Source organism: Malus domestica, chromosome 02 (genome assembly GCF_042453785.1).
Source record: "Malus domestica chromosome 02, GDT2T_hap1".
Taxonomy (NCBI): domain Eukaryota; kingdom Viridiplantae; phylum Streptophyta; class Magnoliopsida; order Rosales; family Rosaceae; genus Malus; species Malus domestica.
The window spans coordinates 37280004-37300011 of record NC_091662.1 but is presented as its reverse complement, the minus strand read 5'-3'; the positions used below and the strand labels follow the sequence as shown (position 1 = coordinate 37300011).

Sequence of the window (20008 nt, the reverse complement as noted above, 5' to 3'; positions counted from 1 at the left end):
AATCAACCATCAAATTTAAATTTGATGTTTGAAATTTGACATCTTATTTGGAAATGCTTTAAGGTGTCAACAAATAAGGCCCAACTAGGCTAATTAACATATGGAATCTCTTTTTTCACCTTTTTTTTAGGAAACATAATAATATTTACATGATGGGTGGAGAAATATTAGCATCAAAACTTGTCACAACAAGATTTTTATCTAAAATCTTTCAATTACAAATAAAGAAGAATATTATTCAACCGTAATACTAAGACCATCTCCAACCATAAAAACTAATAAAGCCATGAACACAATTTTTGCCCTAAAAAAATATAATTTTTCAAGAAAATAACAATCTAAGAAATTGAAAACAAGAGGTATGAATGAAGCTCAAAACCTAGGGCAAAAAAGTTGAGGGTCAATAGCGTTGTCGTCCTCCAAAATATTAGAGCAAAATTTGAGGGGTGACAACGCTATCGACCCTCAAAATCCGAAAGTCAATCCATACCTTAATGCTTGCCTTCACTCGTTTAGCATACTATTCATAATATAGGCAAACTAAATCCTTCATTAGGTTTTGAATTTGTAACTTATTTATGATTAATTAAATTTTTACCTTCTCATGCACCTATAAATAACTTTTTTAACCACTTTGGTATAAAAAATTACTTTTAGGAGATCAAAGTCACACCCTTCGATGATGAAAAAGATCAGATGAATTTTGGTGGTGTATGGATTTAGAAGTTAGCTAGAACGACAAGTAATACAACAAATAATTAAAAGTTGCTACGTCTTTGAGGGACACATTTATCATGCAAAGAAAAAAGTGTCCAAGAGGCAAACAAAATAGGGTGAGAAATTATAGCCACAACAAGAGGACATGAAATAAATGAACATGGAGAGGGGGACATGACTCACATGTAAGAAACATGCATGGGTCGATTGATCAGCCTTTTGGCATTTGCCTTGTTTCCTCTACTCAACTCAAAGCAATCTCTCTTTGGTTTGGTTCCTTGTTAGCACCCATTTACATCTGTATCTTATCTTCTTTAATTTGTCAAATCATTCTTCAAACACTTCCAATCTATTGTATCAAAAATATAAAAACTCCAGTCAATTTAATACCATTTCTATTTCGTAAGGGCCAATGGTTGGCACCCACTTTGTTTTTATGTTCTTTTTCTTTTGTGTTACATATATAAGCATGAATTAAATCCTGAACTTATACTATATCTAGCTTAATGCTTAATACCATATCATCTCCTGTGATCATTTGGGCTAACTTCAAGGGTTGGCACCCACTCTTGTATTGATACAAACAAGAAATACTGCTCCCCACTTCGCTTAACTGCTAAATTTACACTTCCAAAAGGGGCAATATTTGATAAACAATGAAAGATTGGGATGGAGGATAACATGGTTTAGTTCATAAGTTTTGCATTTGTACCAAAAAGTACCAAACATTTTCCACTTTTTTACGGAAGGAACAAAATGATTTACAATGGACAAACTCATGATCACTTCTATTAATTTTTATTGTCAGGAACCAAAATGAAAAGTTATGTCAACCTCATAAACCATTTTATCTTAAAAGTCTAATAATAAAAATAACGCACATCTTCTCTACTCTTATTTTCCTTTTTACTTAAAATCATGGTTGTTCAACTTATCATTCATATATGAGCTTAACCACCCAACAACCCCTGTTAATATAATATCAATTTTGTTATGTTCTTATGTGAATCATTAATTAGGTAGTACTACTCCATCAGAAAGATAATTACGATATTGGAATATTAAAAAAATAAACATGTATATCAATTAGTTGCTTAAGATATATATCACTGTTTTATTACGGTAAAAAATTCATAAATGAAAAAACATCGCAACCTTACAATTACACAAACATCAAACATACACTACGTTTCTTCAATCATGGAAGACCCTTAATCCTAAACCCTAGTCACGAGGACAGAAATATTACAAGTTTGAGAAATAACGTAGAGAATCCATGAGGAAAGGCCATATCAAGCTCTGATGATTTTGCAATTGTTGGCAAAGAAGCCCTGCTATGAGTCCCTTCGAACAAACGTCGAGTTTCCTTCTCATGGTACTTTGCTAAGCATACACACCACAAACACTACCACTTCATATATAAACAATAGTCGCCTCTCTAGTCTAGAATCTGAGATTGAACAAACAACGACCACGACCACAACCATAAAATCTCTCATCGACAAAGTAGAGAGCAACCACACAAACATGAATTGAAGGCTCTCCTTGACAGAGAGAGTGAGAGAGTGACTATAACTAAAAACAAAGAGGAGAAAGAAATAAAAAAGATTAAAAATGACAGCTAAGAGTTTTTTTCTCCTGCTTGTCTCTAGCCACGGGGAGATGTGTCAAATGAAAACTTAAGTTATACATTATTGTGGAACCAACAAATAGTAATGTGTTAATTCCTTGGCAAGATGCAGGAGGAAAACCAAAGACAAATTAATTAGCACACGGAGACAACCAGCTATATATTAGCATGCGAAGAGTTTTGCACCTACTTTCTGACTCTCAGTCTCTCACTTTGAAAATGATAATTCAAGTAAATTTGTTAAGCTAGCTAGGTAGGGTTTGTAGTACAGATAGCATTGGTTATAACCACTCAAATAATTCTTAATTGTTTATAAAACTAAATTCTTAATTATTAGTAGATATAATTAGAGTTGTTAAGCAATGACAATTACAACTTGATTCATATATAATTTATGATATAGGTCAAATAATAACCTGCACCCATAATTAGGTATCGAATTTGTTATTGGTAAGAGTCGAATTTAAGACTTCTCATTTATAAGTAAAAAGAAATACTATTAAATTATATAGCTAGTGGCATAGTTCTTTGAGTGAAATTATATGATGACTATCATCTACTTCCAATGAATAAGAAGAAGCCAAGATGTGTCCAAATTAAGCAGAAACAGTCTCTTTAGTTTAAGATATTGTACATGCTTACAATATTGAACATGCTTGCATATCTCACGATATACAATAATTTTAAATAATGCCATGATCCTTACATTTAAACTGCCATATATCATTTTTATTCATACATGTATTTGTCACCGTCTTGCATCTTGAATTGTTTATAATGAAGCATAATTTTGCAGTTTGCAAAACTCTTTCTGTTTTACTCTTTCACTAGACAGACATAGAAAACTCTAATAAAGGTGAAAACTACTTGTTTCATATCGGTGTGTATATGCCTATTAGACGACCACGTAAAACTCTTACTAATAAATTCCAACTAGTATCAAGAAATTGAGATGACGCTAAATAATATATACACACTGACCTTAAGGTAGTTTACATTTTATATTTGTCACACTTATTTCAATTTAAATTCTATAAAATGATGAGGGAATTGGCCTCATGTGGCATGTGAGCTAGAGAATGTGCCAAAATATTGACCAAGAAAAATTGTGAAAATAAAAGGTGGGTCAGAACTATGGATCGATGCTCTTGTGTTACCAACCACAATTTTTTTTTAAAAAAAAAAAGGAAAAAGGAAATGTATTCCGCAAGAAAGAGCTCTAAAAAATATATATAATTCTCCACTTTACATTTTTTTTAACAACATAAAACGCATGCCTTTTATTGTTGCTAACCCGCTTCATATTGATTGCATATATTGCATTTTCTTTCCTCAATAGAAGTTGGTGAGTATTATTGTTTTTTGTGTCCTTCTCTTCGAAACGATATCTTATAAGTCTGATTTTGATACAAACGGCCAGATCTGAATTCTGTGAGTCTTGCTTCTAGTTTTATATCTTCCGACCAGTCTTCAACCCTCTTAGCCATCCGTTAAACGTCAAAGAATGAATTTTTTTGGCAGTAAAAAACAAACAGAAGAAGAAAAAATGTGACTTATAGAACCATATGTAGATTCCTCTTTACCCTCCTGCAGCTTACATGCATGATGAAATCGTAGTTGGCTTGACGTGTATGACTAAAGAATATATGACTCAACTACCAAGACCACCAATGGACGGCAGAGAAATTATTCTATAGCAGCTAGCTGGTCATGACTCATGACATGATTCATAGTACTATTCATGTCTAATGTCAATACTGAAGGCAATGGCGAATCCTAAGAGCATTTCCTCTTGATGTTTAATGTCAAATACCAAATTAAACATCTTGCATCTATATTTGATACCTTACATGTTTAGCGTTGTTTATTGTAAAAGAATGTCAATTCAATTCAATTATATGCATTTGTTATCTTCTCTGAATTTTTCATTTATTCTATACAACGAGATAATTAATCGACAACAAAGTTCTATTATTAAACTAAATTAATATTTTAGACAATATCAAACTTATGATGAATATATATCGTTTTAACATTCATATAAATCGAGCATAGGACCTAAAATTAAGTAAAAACAACTAGTAGTTAAAAATTACTCATAAACTACCATGTTTGAATGCATCATCCACTATTCGAATTAAAAAAAAAAATGGACGTCCACTAAAATCAATTGCCCAATTTGATATATGCAATCATAGTTGGTGAGAAATGTGGCAAAATTATGGCATATGAGATATTTGGCGTTGAAGTTGGCATTAGTGCATTGGAGTATGATTGTAATTATTTAGTATTACACTTTCTGTATGTCTTACAATGGCCAATGGATTTGCACTTGTATAATGATGACCGCACACACTCGACTAGAACTTCGAAACACACTCTCACACGTAAAGTACATAAATGATATATGTATAAAATTTGGAAGGTGCTATCTACACACCTATTTTTATCTTCAACACATTCTTCTTAATTTTAGGTTGTCAGAATGAATTAATTGAAGAAGATCAATAGACAGACTAGCAAGAATATGTAAGAGGAAAAACTGAGCGTCTGAATAAAACTATCCTAAAACTTTACAATTACACACAATTTAACATGTTATATTATCAAAATTATTAATTTAATACAATCATATTTCAACGTACAGTCACTCGGTCAGTAACAAAAAAAAAAACCACATAATATTCTTACTCTTGTTTTTGTATGGATCGATAAATAAAGGTGTACAAAAGAGAGGATGATGATGAGGGGCTTCCGTGACCCATGGTTTGAGTTCAAGACGATGGATCTAGTCTCTTTTCAGTTTGGTTTGAGATGTCATTGTTGTTATTGGCATTTTTCATTGGTGCGTCATTTTATCTGTTCACCAGAATTTTCCCTCCATTTAAGGATAAGGGATTTTTGTTTTTGTGTAAAGGCACCGTTGTCATACTCATATATGCCTTCTTGTATGTACGTGCTCGTTGTTTAATGAAATATCTCGTGTTGTAGAAAAACAACAAAGAAGACTTGACTAGTTGCTCTTATGTTCTTACAAAAACGATCTTAGTATAAAAGAATTCGTGCTCTTTCAGTAAAATTACGAAGTGTTTAGGGTTAATTTTGTATTTTAATATGAACGCAAAAACCCAACCCTATACACAAACTTAAACTCTACATACCTTAAACCCTAACTCTAAAATGCATAAAAAGGTCTTTTCATATTAAAAAAAGAAAAAGAAAAAAAGAGAGACTTTCTAAGAAAAATAGTAGGGTGTGGACAGAAATAACATCTAACAGAAAGTTCGGCTTCTCTATAAATATAACTCCGTGAAATGTGTGGACAACAAACAAAATGAGCTAACAAATGTCTTTAAAAATAGCTTTCAATAACGTATCTATTTTGAATGGTATCAATAACAAGTTTTGAATCTTCTTCCACTTCAATCTCTCGAAAGAGATATATTGAGATTTATGTAAGTTTTAAGGGTATATAATAGGAGTGTTGGTGTGGGGGTGGAGAGAAAGGCATCATTGAAAATTTGAAACCCTTGAAAGGGAGAGAGGTTAGAATATGGCCTGAGCAAAAGAAGATGGTATGATGAGAAAAAGACATGGCAATAAGATTGCTGAAGGCGATTGGCCACACAGACATCCAGACATAGGATTAGGCACAGCTGGAGCGTCCAAGGAGGGTGCGTATGTGGGTTTTTGCGTTTTGACCAAAGGTAGGAGAGATTTTTCAGTGTGACTGTCACACGAGATGATACACCACGTATTTTCTTATAAATAGTGGAATATGTGTGTTAAAAGGTTAATAACTTTAAAATTAAAAATTTTCACCACTTACATAGAAACATGTGGTGTATACCATCCATGTTCCCGTTGCAACTAAAAATTTCTCCAAAGGCAGAGAATATCGTAAGTCCAAATGATATCCACTTGGCCATGTCATGGCTTCAGATTTCAGTTTGGTACTTTCCACTTTGGTTGTTTCATCAGCAATCGGGCGCTAATAATTGATTGTTTATGTTGTTCAATAAGATCAATTAGCTTAATTACTTTATCAACAAGGAAACATCATTGTACGTTTGATTTGAAGAGCTTTTCACTTTCATTTTTGGGGTTGAACCAAATGTTATGGGTTTGAGGACAATAATTAGGACATTGTATAAACATGTCCCTTTCAAAATCCCCACTCATTTTACTTCTTTCTTTCGTTGAGTAGTGGTTAAGAATGTACGTGCAATTATAGATTGCAAAATGATCCATGTTATCGCTACAGGTAAGATGAATAATCGACGTGACCCATCGATGATTCACGATGGTTATTTGAGCTAATATTTTTATACTTTGGATATTGGGAAAGGAAAAGTCGAATCCAAAATGTTGCATGTGTTTTTTTTTTTGTTTTTTTATTTAATTAAAGGCAGGAAGAGCAACATCAGGTAAACAGAAATTCAAAAATGAGGATTTGAGAGGGAGAGACCAAGGTGAGCAAAAGCATTTGCAACAAAGTTTGCCTTCTTAAAAATGTGCTTCCAATCAATATGACTTTTTATTTTGTTAATAAGGGAGGGAGATTTTCAAACTCTTCAAATATTAATAAGAGAAATATCTTTATATCATGAAATAATGGCCTTTCTTCACATAAACTTATAGAAGTCGATCTTCAATGGCATTTTAACCAAAGTGCTTCTTAAGATTGACATAACTCCTCACTTTGGTCTCTGAAATTTGAAATCGATATAAGTGGTCTTTGAGTTTGTCCACGGTCAATTAGTTTGGTCTTTCCGTGAAATATCTCTATTAGATAAAGCCAAAATGAATGAATTAACCTCAATTTAATAAACAATGGGCTAAATGATTTGACAAAAAAATTGAGAGTATTCTTGTTTTTTTTTTAACGGTGATATTTCATGAAATAACCAAAATGATTAACGATAGACAAAATTAAGGACCACTTCTATTAATTTTAAATCTCAGGAACCAAAATAAAGAGTTATATGCTAATCTAAGAAACTATTTTGACTAAAAAACGATCTTCAATCTTTGATCTTTCTAGTCTTTTATTTTTGTCGAAGATCTAGTTTCTATACATCATTTTGAAGTACTAACTCGACATTCCTTGGTCCATAGCTACTAGCTACAACCCACATTTGTTTCGGTGTAAGTGCAAAGGAGTAGTTTCTTTTTCTTTCTTGTTTTTTGGATAAAAGTGCAAACTAATAGTAAATTAAGAGTAAACATGAACTAGGCCATGTTTGATATTACATTTTTTTACTAAAAGCTTTTAAAGTTAAAGAATAAAAGTTTGATAAAAATAAAATATTATGTTTATTTTTAAAGCATCGATCTCCGGACAGCAACTTTTAAAAGCATATTGTAAGTTATTTTAAAAAATACTTTAAAAAAAAAGAGAGTAGAGTTGAGCCTTTAATGAATATTTTTAATTTCTGTAATACCCTCATTACTTTTTAAAAATGATATTATTTATCCTTATACATAGATATTTTCACTTGGAGAACAAAGTAATCGCCACCACCTACCACTGCAACAACCAAGCTTATATCACCACCACCACTACCACCACAATCGTTGCTACCACCACCGCCATCACAATTGTTACTACCACCAACACCACCTCGTTGCCACCACCACTACCACCATAACAACCACAATTGTCACCACTACCACAATCATAACTGTCATTACCACCACCATCATTATTGTTATTGTCACCACTGCCACCATCACTATCATAATCACTATCACAACTGTCAATACTGCCATTACAACCACAACCACCATCGTTGCCAACCACTAGCATTGTAACCTCTGTACACAAACCATCACACCTCACTATTGGCACCACGATATACTCTTGCAATTGTTGCTACCATTACCATCACTGTCGCCCACCCCAATGCCACCTCTGCTATTAATGTCACAGTGTTGCCATCACCACAATCGTCGCCACATTTATGAACCACTAGCATTACACCACCGCCACCATCACCACCATTGTCGTTGCAATTGATATCGCCAACAACACTGCTATCACCACCACCACCACTACTGATGCAATCACTACCACCTCTACACCCCAATTACCACACTCTATTATTGGCCCACCTCCACTAAAGCTGCCATCACCGCCACTACCTTGCAACCGTTGTCGTTGCCACCACTCCCATTGCTATGTCCATTTTTATCATTATGTACAATTATATCATATCTGTATGATATTTACCAAATGCTTTTACACTACTTTTCATACTCACAATACTTTAAAAAATACAATTTATCAAATGTTGAACTGCTTTATTATACACCTGGTTATTCTTAAAGCATAATAGAAACAACTTTTCTAAAAAACACAACAATCTCAAATTAGCCCTTAATCCTGTTAAGCTTTTGACCGGAAAATTTTTTATTTTGATAAATTGGTATCCATTTATTAATGAGAAAAAAAAATTGAGTCCACTTGTTGAGTGTGATGCTTTAGTACTGGTTTGGTACTGAGATGTTTTTATAAAAAGTAGGTATAAAAAAATGAGCTCAAAAAGGTGTTTGGTAAACACTTAAAAACAACTTATTCTCACAGCATATCAGAATCAATTTTTTTTCAAAGCACAGCAATACCAAACCAACCCTAAATTTTATGAGTTTAATTCTTCAATTGTAATTACCAAGGAAAAGAAGAGAAAAGCAAATTAATTAACCCATTATAAGAAATGAGAGATTTTTTTAGTATATTTAGAACACGTGTTTGTATATTATTAGTATAAGGGAAGAAAACTTAAATTAGAGTAATGCTACATTTGCTATTTATTTATACCATCTCTTTAATAGAGTTAGAGTCTGTTAATGCATGTGTGTCTCATCTATATTAGAGAAATACTACAAATAATAATACAAATAAATGATAATACTACAAATAATAATACAAATAAATGATAAGAATAACATTTTTACTTAAACTATTTTATTTTTTCACTTATATTATGACACGTAATGTATCAATTTGTATTCTGAATACGTGAAAAATCTCACATAACAAAGCATCCCATTATCCATTATTTATTTGTGCCAAAATCAACTATATATCTAACCTGGGGACAAGGATTGTCTGCTCTTCTTGTTCCCGTGCCCTCCCATGCCCTTCTATTTGTGTGGTCACGGTTAAGCCACGTCAACATTTTATATTACTATTCATTTTTGTCTTATTATCTCTATAAAAATAACAATATAAAGTGTTGACGTGGCTTAACCGTGACCACACAAAACAGAAGGGCATGAGAGGGCACGGGAACAAGGAGGGCAGACAATCCTTGTCCCTAACCTGGGATTATGTAATTTCTTGGGCCCATAAAAGGGAAAAGGATGAATCCCATGTGGCATGAGAATTGAGAAGTGACTATCTGCCAGGTGGAAAAGCTGCCAGTGTGTTAAAGCAGAGCAGTGCCAGCTGGTGAGTTTCGGGAGTCAGGCATGTAGGCCTATAGCTCCCCTTATTGGTCTGATTGGGGAAGAGATACCAAGAATAATCCAGGCTGTTGGGAAGAGAGAAGGGCACTCCCTTTCATTTCATTTTGTTTATATGTTTGTTACAGCCAGCTGGCTCTATTACAGCACGACATGCATTCTCCTCGAGATGTAAGGTTCGTATAATCTTTATTAATTAATGAAATCTTATTTGTAAACTAAAAGATGATGAAATGACAATTTAATTTTCTATCACATAACAAAAATGATGAACAATAATGTAATAATATATAATATTAACCACATGTAAAATCTTGTAAGGTTCGTGTAATAATCATATCAATTTTTATTTTTTTTAACTGATAATTACATTTGAAAATTAAAAGCTGTTTTGTTTAAGTTTTCAACTTTCAGTTTTTATATTTTGAATCTTGACGTTTTATGTTTGAATCCTCACTTTTTTTATTTTGTTTATATAGCAAATTGGAAAATTTAAAATCATATACGTTCTTGTTGAAGAAAATTATAGTTTAAATATACATACAAGAAAAAAGAAGTATTACATTAATTTATAAAATTACTTATTGGATGTAGCTATTTTCACATTTTGGATAGGTTTTTTACAGAGCAAAATGCGCTAGATAAAGCCATTTGTTAGGGAGATGTCGTTAACGTCGTTGAGGCAACTAGTAAAACTACTTTCTTTATTGGGGTGCATACTCTCAAGATTTTTTAGGCTAAATTTGTGTATACTCGTTGAGAGGCAAATAATGTTTTATATTTAGTGCTCTGATTCAATGTGATATGAATTTTTCCTTGATATTAAGACTTATTTAAGAAGTTGAATGTGGTCACCCAACAGTAATATTTTGCTAATATTTAATAACGTTGCCCTTGAAAAGTTAAAAAAAAGTCTCATAATGCAAAATCATGTAAATCCCGATTGAAATGCTTATTATAGAATAATAACTGAAACGCCCATAAAAATAACAATTGACATGATTATAATTTTATAAATACCCTATAAAAAAAAATTATAAATACAATTAATGGAAATTCCAATATATTTATTTACAGGCAATAATTTATTTGAAAACCTTCCATTTCTAATATAAAAATAGATTGCTGGCACCTATTTAAACGTAAACGCGTACGCTTCTTCTCAGACTTTCGCCTTCCCGCCGCCTGTTTCACACCATTTCTATACTCTCTCTCTCTCTCTCTCTCAATGTTCAATGCGAGTGAAAGAATTTCATAGATACAATAAACCCTCAACTTTTTTCTTTCTTCAAAGAAGAGGAAGAAAAACAGAGTTATTACAGAGCTTCTCAGCCTGTCAATGGCGAAGTCTAAGAACAACAGCAATACCAAGAAACTTTCTTACATTTCAGTCCCTTCTCAGATTATCAACTCTCTGTCTTCGTCTTCTCTGCAATCCCTTCTCGTTTCTCCCAAGAAATCTTCAAGGAGCAAAAGCTGCAGCAGGTACTTGAGCTGGCTCAGCAACTACAGGAGCCCAAACTTCTGGGTTTTCTTCCTCTTCCTCTTTGGATTTCTTGGGATGCTGAAGCTGGGATTCCATATCGACCGTTTGATTCCCTACTCTCCATACCCATGTTCCACAACTCAGCTCCGGGACTTGGTCCCTAATGGCTACTTCAAATCACAAATGGGTTTTGGTTCAAACGCTGAAAACAGTCACCAAGTTGAGGTTTTGAGCGAATCCCAGCCGTTGATTTCGAGTGGGGTTTTGGAATCAGAGGTGGGGATTGAGCTAAACAGTGGGAAAGTTGGGGAGGAAGCCGAGGGGAGTGAGTTTTGGAAGCAGCCGGATGGTTTGGGGTATCGGCCGTGCCTGGATTTGACGCAAGAGTACAAGAGAGCTAGTGAGGGGATAGTGAAGGACAGGACTAAATACCTGATTGTTGTGGTTTCTGGTGGGATGAACCAGCAGAGGAATCAGATTGTCGATGCTGTCGTTATTGCTAGGATTCTTGGTGCTGCTCTGGTGGTTCCTATTTTGCAAGTTAATGTCATCTGGGGGGATGAAAGGTATACAATGTTAACACTCAACTCACATTTTTCTTACTAAATTACTTGCCTTTTTTGGATTCCCTCCACCTAGTGTAAATATATTCGTTGTGTAGATATGTCGTTGTATTCGACATTGCCTTTTCCGATTCATTGAGTTTGTGGGATATCATGATTCAGTATAGAACTTACCAATTTCCAGTCCCCATATTCATGGAATTTATGTCAATTTACTATCTTTCCTCTTTAAGAATGGCTTACTATTCAACCCAACGAATAGTTAGGCTTTGTTGTTCTTGGTTTATGAATGGCTTAGTGTTGCAATATATTTGCTTAGGAGACTAAAATTGGTTTCTGTGTTTTATTTGATGGGTGCAGTGAATTTTCTGATATATTTGATTTGGAGCACTTTAAGGAAGTCCTTGCTGACGATGTTCGGATAGTTTCTTCACTGCCATCAACGCATATAATGACAAGGCCCGTGGAGGAGAAGCGGACTCCTCTTCATGCTTCGCCTAATTGGATTCGGTCGCGTTATCACAAGAGGGTAAGAATCATTGCTGTCTTTGTGCTTGCTTTGAAACAACCCTGTTGTATTTCCTAAAGATTTGAATTAAGGCAATATGGAAGAGAGAAAAAGATGCTTTAGCAGCTCTTAGTTTGTTATATGGGGGCCTAGTGACACCAGCCGTTTGTATTTGTTTGGTTGTTTGTTTTTGCTGGTGTGTTCCTACGAATATGTCAGCTTTCAAACGGTTGTTCTCATCTTTTAGTTTACAAGTGTTGCTACAAAAGCATGGGAATACCTCAATACAATTGAGGAGCCGTCCAGTCCAACCCTTATGACTAAAATTTTGTACTTACCATCTAAACCTTATGTGCTGCCGAACATTTTAACCATACAAAACTAATGGCAATTTCAGGGTTTTCTGATCATATATTAAAAATACAATAAGTCATTTTCCTCATGTGTAATTCCATAACATGATTTGTTTATAACCCTGTTTATCTGTTTTGTCATTTGTGGTCAGGTTACAAACGAATTTCCTGTGGAATTCCAGTTGGCACTACAAATTATGCTAATTCATCTTTTTTCTGTGCAGATTAAAAGAGAAGGGGTTTTACTGCTAAGAGGCTTGGATTCAAGGCTCTCTAAGGATCTTCCCTCTGATCTTCAAAAGCTTCGATGCAAGGTAATTCACTAAGTAGGTCTATAATTTTTATTGTTGTGTATGCAAGCTGACTTTGTTTCATTACAGAATTGAAACAACTTCCTAGAGACAGCTGACTCTGATCTCTTCTTTGTTTGACTTCAGGTTGCGTTTCATGCGTTGAGGTTTGCTCCTCCAATTTTGGGAATTGGTAACAAACTTGCAGAGAGAATGCGCAGTAAGGGGCCTTACCTTGCCCTTCATCTAAGAATGGAGAAGGATGTATGGGTGAGGACTGGTTGCCTTCCTGGTTTGACTCGTGAATATGATGAGATAGTAAACAATGAGAGGAAACAGCGGCCAGAGCTCTTAACTGGAAGATCAAACATGACTTACCATGAAAGAAAACTTGCAGGTCTCTGCCCCTTGAATGCCGTGGAGGTGACCAGGTATGTTAGCCACATTTAGGCATTAGAACATAAACCAAATTGATATCTTTTTGTATTTGTTATTTGTATCAGAGTTTTCTGACAAACCAAATCTTGTGTTTTAGGTTGCTTAAAGCTCTAGGAGCTCCAAAAAGTGCAAGAATATATTGGGCTGGTGGGCAGCCTTTTGGTGGAAAAGAAGCCTTACAACCGTTAATCAAAGAGTTTCCCCATTTTTACAATAAGGAAGATCTTACTTTGTCTGGTGAACTAGAACCTTTTGCAAACAAAGCTTCTGTGATGGCTGCCATTGATTATATAGTTTCCGAGAATAGTGATGTCTTCATGCCTTCTCATGGGGGAAATATGGGCCATGCAATGCAGGTATTGTTTTGGTTTTGGTTTTAATAAATGTACATACTATATGCTAGACGAAACACTAACAACTATGATTAAAATAAATGAAGTTAACCTGTAAGTAGTGAAACAATGAAATGCTAAGATAAACACACAAATGATTGGACATTGTCAACCGACCTGAAATATGAGCTATGTGTCATTGAGAAAATATGCTTGGAAGACGAACAATATGAAATTATCATACTAATAGTTCTTTTACATATGATGCTTACGTAATTTGATGGAGACTTCCCTTACACCTAGTTTTGTATTCTCTTTCAGGGACATCGTGCCTATGCTGGCCACAAGAAGTTTATAACCCCAAACAAAAGGCATATGCTTCCATACTTTCTGAACTCTTTTCTCCCTGAAGCAGAGTTCAATAGGATCATAAAGGAATTGCACAGAGATTCCATAGGACAGCCAGACCTCAGGAGGAGTAGAGTTGGAAAAGATGTCACAAAGTATCCCATTCCAGAGTGTATGTGCAATGATACTAATACTCATCCGTACCTGTGAGTCAATTCTGAAGATTTCCAGCATGATGTTTACTCTGCAATGGACCCACTTCATCCAAAAATTGGAACATCTCAGTAAATCCCTTGAATTTGAGCCCTCTGAAAAGTATATAAGGTTCTGTGAAGAGAAAAACTCTGGCTTCAAGGTAACCTGGATTCGCTTTCAGACTTTCATGGGAAACTCAGCACAAGGCAAAGAAGGTCCCCTAATTCTTTGATTCTTTATAGGAAGAATTCTTTTAGGATAGATTTTTTTTTCCACATTTTGGTTCATTCGTTATTGTACCACATCATTGTATTATAGAAGATGCGTGTATATAAGCATACTTGGAGTAATAATCCATATATCTGTTTCACAAGCTCGCATCACATACTTTCCGGTTCTGCATGCAGAAACTGCACAAGCCTCAGTTTTCGTTGAAATTTGTCACTTTCATGTATTGATCTCTGTACTTTGAAACAGAGAAACAAGTTATCTTCTGGACCTTAACGTTAAATCAAAGAAGCAATATTACATAACCTTTCCCACTGGGCGTTTGATCATTCTGCATTATATCATGGCTGAGTTTCCTGATATTTACCTGATTTGGGATTACAATGTCGCATGTAGACCTTTGCATATCTCTCTCCCAGGTACGCTGCTAGCAGATGAAATCAATTATGTGAAAATCCACCTCAGTTCGCACGTTATTGTCCTTTCAGGGGTGTTCTGCAGGAGGCAGTGAGAGAATTTCTTTTGCAGATCGTGGGGGGAGAGTTCGCACGTTATGTCTCACATCGACACTTATGACTGACGATAGTATTATTGGAAAGATAATCTAACATGTTTGTAGAACTCAACTCAATGAATGAGTGAGCCGATATTGCATTGATATTTAGATGAGTACAATTGATATACGTGTAGAAGTAGGATTACAAATAAATAGCAGCATGTGAACTAAATACAAAACAGAATCAAGATTGAACTTGATCAGCAGCAGCCGCATCCTCTGAGGAATCCGTGTTGGAACAGAACTGTAGTCAGTTTATCGTTATTTGTACCCAGTAAGACCTAACGGACGATAAATTCTCTTATAAGCATGGGGAAAGTGAGCCTTCACAAGCCTTGATGATTGAAGCCACTGGATTGACACATGTATTTGTTTTATTTAAACTCTTTGGAAACCCAGAGGCATCCATACTTATGCTAGCTCACCTTTCTAATGCTTGTAAGAGAAGTTATTGGTCACTTGCCTTAAACTTAATTACACTAACTATCAAAATAGTTGTCAAAATTATTGTTGGTAGGTTGATTACTTGGGTGGTAGGGTATTAGAGTGTGATAAGGCAGATCTTTGTGCACCAATGCTACATATTGAAATTGACATATTTTCTCACCATGTGGATGTAGAAAGGGAAAACCGTGTATATCTGTAAATCTGCGTTTATTTGCTTCAAATCCTGGCCGAGACCGAGGTTGGATCAATTGAGATCTGGGCGTGAACGGTGAAGCTGGAGACGTCATTGATGTTGAAGCAATCGAGCTACATTCAAGTTCGTTCTGGTTCTGGTAAAGTCGCCGGAACTCCATAGAAACCGAATTCGATTTGTTTTCGTATCATCTAAGCTAAGAGATGGCTGGATTTGGAAGTTCTGAGATGAGAACTCCGATCTTCTCCGGTGAGAACTACGAGTTCTAGAGAATCAAGATGGTGACGATCTTCAAATCTCACGGGTTATGGAGATTAGTTGAAAAATTGGTCATGACCTCAGATTCAAAGAAGGAAAAGAAGGGAGCTCTGAAGATGAAGTCGAGGAGAAAATAGTGGATGTGTATATGCAAGATGCAAAAGCTTTGGGTATTATACAGAGTGCAGTTTCTGATCAAATATTTCCTCGAATTGCCAATGCAGATTTAGTGAAGATGGCATGGGATCTGCTATACGGAGAACACCATGGTGGTGATCAGGTACGGTCGGTTAAACTCCAAAATCTTCGACGTGAGTTTGAGTATACTAGAATGCGTGATGATGGGAACTGATTAATCAAATGAAGACGTTTGGTGAGGTATTATCAAATGAAAGACTTGTGCAAAAGGTTTTAATTAGTCTTAGTAAACCTTATGATCCCATTTGTCTTGTGATTGAGAATACAAAATGTATAGAGACTGTTGAATTACAGGAGGTTATGGCAATTCTAAAAAGCTAGGAACAACGTTTTGATATGTACACTGTTGATGCTCCTGAAAAGGCATTTACCTCTTTCTTTGTGAGTTCAAAAGGGCAGCAGAATAGGGGTAATTCTCAATCCAACGGATTTAAGTCTCAGAAAAAACTGGAATGCAAAAGGCAAGAAGTGAGATTCAAAGCCTAAGTTTCAGCAAAAACCATTTATGGGTCATGCACAAAATGCAAATTCTTCATCCTCCATGAATCAAGCAGTGACAAAACCTCATTGCGAAGTATGCTCAAAGTTTCACTTTGGTGAGTGCTGATATAAGGAAAATCCAAATGTCACAACTATTATAAGTTTGAACATTGGGCTAGATAGTGCATTGTGGGTAAGGCTATTCAAAAGGCTAACTTTGCAAATCAAATGGAGGTATCTGGTAATCTATTCTATGCTAAGTGTACAACTACTGAAGCAAAGGTAAATGGAAATTGGTATATTGATAGTGGGTGTAGTAACCACATGACAGGATGTCACATCCCGACCCGGGGTCCACCACATCCCAGGCCCGCTCCACTGCCGTAGCACGATATTGTCCGCTTTGGACCCCGACTACACCCTCACGGTTTTGTTTCTGGGAACTCACACGAGAAGTTCCTAGTGGGTTACCCATCATGGGAGTGCTTTCGTGCGCTACTCCCTTAACTTCGGAGTTCCGATGGAACTCGAAGTCAGTAAGCTCCTAAAAAGCCTCGTGCTAGGTAGGGATGAGAATATACATTTAAGGATCACTCCCCTGGGCGATGTGGAATGTCACAATCCACCCCCCTTAGGGGCTTGACGTCATCTTCAGCATACTTCCGGACAGGGATTGGCTCTGATACCATTTGTCATATCCCGACCTGGGGTCCACCACATCTCGGGCCCGCTTCACTGCCGTAGCACGATATTGTCCACTTTGGGCCCCGACTACGCCCTCACAGTTTTGTTTCTGGGAACTCACACGAGACTTCCCAGTGGGTCACCCATCATGGGAGTGCTCTCGTGCGCTACTCGCTTAACTTCGGAGTTCCGATGGATCCCGAAGTCAGTGAGCTCCCAAAATGCATCGTGCTAGGTAGGGATGAGAATATACATTTAAGGATTACTTCCCTAGGCGATGTGGGATGTCACACAAGAAATGTCAATCTTCTTGTTGATGTAAGAATGTGGCAGGAAAAGTGCAAATGCCAACTAGTGACCTAGTGAATGTGGCATGAATGAGATCTCTTGTGATTGATACAACTAAAGGAAGGAAATATATCAGAGAAGTGATGTATTTACATGGGTTGAAAGAGAATTTGCCAAGTGTTGGCTAGATGGATGAGCATGGATATTTCTTGCTATTTGGAGGAAAAGTGTGTAGTGTTTTTTATGGACCATCACTTGATAGTCTGGTTATAAAAGTAAGAATGAAAGAGAACAGATGCTACCCTCTGTCTTTAATGCACAATGATCAGATTGTATTAAAGACAAGTGTCACTCATTGTACTTGGACTTGGCATAAGAGGCTAGGTCATCTCAACCTCAAGAGTTTTAAGCAGCTTAGGGAAAATGATATGGTGCATGGTCCTCCACATCTAGAAGATGTTGATGGTGTATGTGAAGGATGCTAATTGGGAAAACAACACCGAGATTGGTTCCCAAAAGAGCAAGCTTGGAGAGCAAGCAATCCATTGGAGTTAATACACACTGACTTGTGTGGTCCCATGCAAAATGAATCAATTGTTGGGAACAAATACTTTATGCTTCTTATTGATGATTGCACGAGGATGTCATGGGTTTATTTTCCAAGATGCAAATTTGAGGTCCTAAATTGCTTCAAAAAGTTTAAAGCAATGGTGGAATTACAGTGTGGTTTCAAAGTGAAGTGTCTAAGGAGTGACATAGGGGGTGAATTTGCATCAACTGAGTTTAACAAATTCTTAGAGACTGAAGGAATTCAAAGGCAGCTATCTATGGCATATACTTTAAAGCAAAATGGAGTAGTAGAGAGGAAAAATAGAACACTTGTAGAGATGGCTAAGGCAATGCTTCATGGTAAAAGCATGCCATATTTCTTGTGGACAGAAGTTGTTCATACGGTTGTTTACATTCTAAACAGGTCACCTACAAAAGCTCTTTGTGATTTAACTCCATTTGAGGCTTACAGTGGTAGAAAACCAGGTATTGGTCATCTAAAAGTGTTTAGATCGTTATGTTATGTGCATGTACCAACTGAGATAAGACAAAATCTTGATGCAAAGAGTGTCAAAGGTGTGTTTGTGGGATATGCAATATGTGAGAAGGGGTGCATGGTATTTGATCCATGCATTAAGAAGTTGATTTTGTTAAGAGATGTAGTTTTTGATGAAACCATGTCCTAGAATTAGAAGGAAAACTCAAAGAATCATGTTGATGTGACTTATATTCAAAATCAACCTGAGAATGTGATTGGTGGAAGTTCACTTAGATTGAGTGAGGTTGAAGAAAGTTCCTCTAGTTCTAGTATCCTTCCAAGCACTGAGGAACAAGAAAGGGTCACTCATGGGTGTTCAAAACCAAGCTGAATTGGGATGGCTCAGTGCAAAAGAACAAGGCCAGATTGGTTGCCAATGGGTATGTACAGAAACCAGGAATCGATTATGATGAAACATTTGCTTTGGTTGCTAGACTGGATACAATCATAACCTTAATTGCTCTTACTGCACCAAGAAGCTGGAAGTTGTACCAACTAGATGTTAAATCTGCATTTTTGAATGGAAAATTGCAGGAAGAGATCTATTTGACCAACCTTAGGCGTTTGTGATTAATGGCAAGGAAGACAAGGTCTATAAATTGCACAAGACTCTTTATGGATTAAAACAGGCACTTAGAGCCTGGTATGGGGAGATTGACAACTATTTTGCTCAATGTGGGTTTGAGAAAAGCTTGAGTGAAGCAACCCTCTATGTACTAAGACAAGGGGAGAGAAAGATATACTAATTGTATCCATCTATATGGATGACATGGTATATACATGAAGCAATCAAGAGATGCTGGATGAATTCAAAGAAGACAGGATGGTGAAATATGAAATGATTGATTTTGTGACTTTTCCATCATTTCCTGGGAATGGGAGTGATTCAAACTGATTCGAGCATTTTCATTCATCAAAGGAAGTATGCTTCTTCTTTATTGAATAAATTTGTCTTAAGTGAGTGCAAATCTGTTTCTACCCCTCTTGTTGTTACTGAAAATTTGAGCAAGGATGATGGAAGTGGTGCAGAGCAAATGAAGAGCAATACACGAAGATTGTGGGAAGTTTGTTATATCTCATTGCTTCAAGGCCAGATGTGATGTATACACCTAACTTACTTGCTAGGTATATGCATTGTCCTACAAATAAGCATTATGGAACTACCAAGAAGGTGCTTAGATATGTCCAAGGAACATTAGACTATGGACTGAAATATGAAAAAGGGAAGAATGCAATGATGATTGGGTTCTTTGATAATGATT

At 35.8% G+C, this 20008-nt stretch overlaps 1 protein-coding gene across 1 annotated transcript; it reads left to right on the top strand.

Annotated features, from left to right (window-relative positions):
- Positions 1-10956: 10956 nt before the first annotated feature.
- LOC139190333 (O-fucosyltransferase 20-like) lies at positions 10957-14700 on the top strand. Its single transcript, XM_070810373.1, has 6 exons — positions 10957-11866; positions 12224-12392; positions 12949-13038; positions 13162-13445; positions 13550-13808; positions 14106-14700. Exons 1-6 carry the CDS (start codon positions 11154-11156, stop codon positions 14340-14342), a joined length of 1752 nt encoding a protein of 583 aa, XP_070666474.1. The 5' UTR covers positions 10957-11153; the 3' UTR covers positions 14343-14700.
- Positions 14701-20008: the final 5308 nt, after the last annotated feature.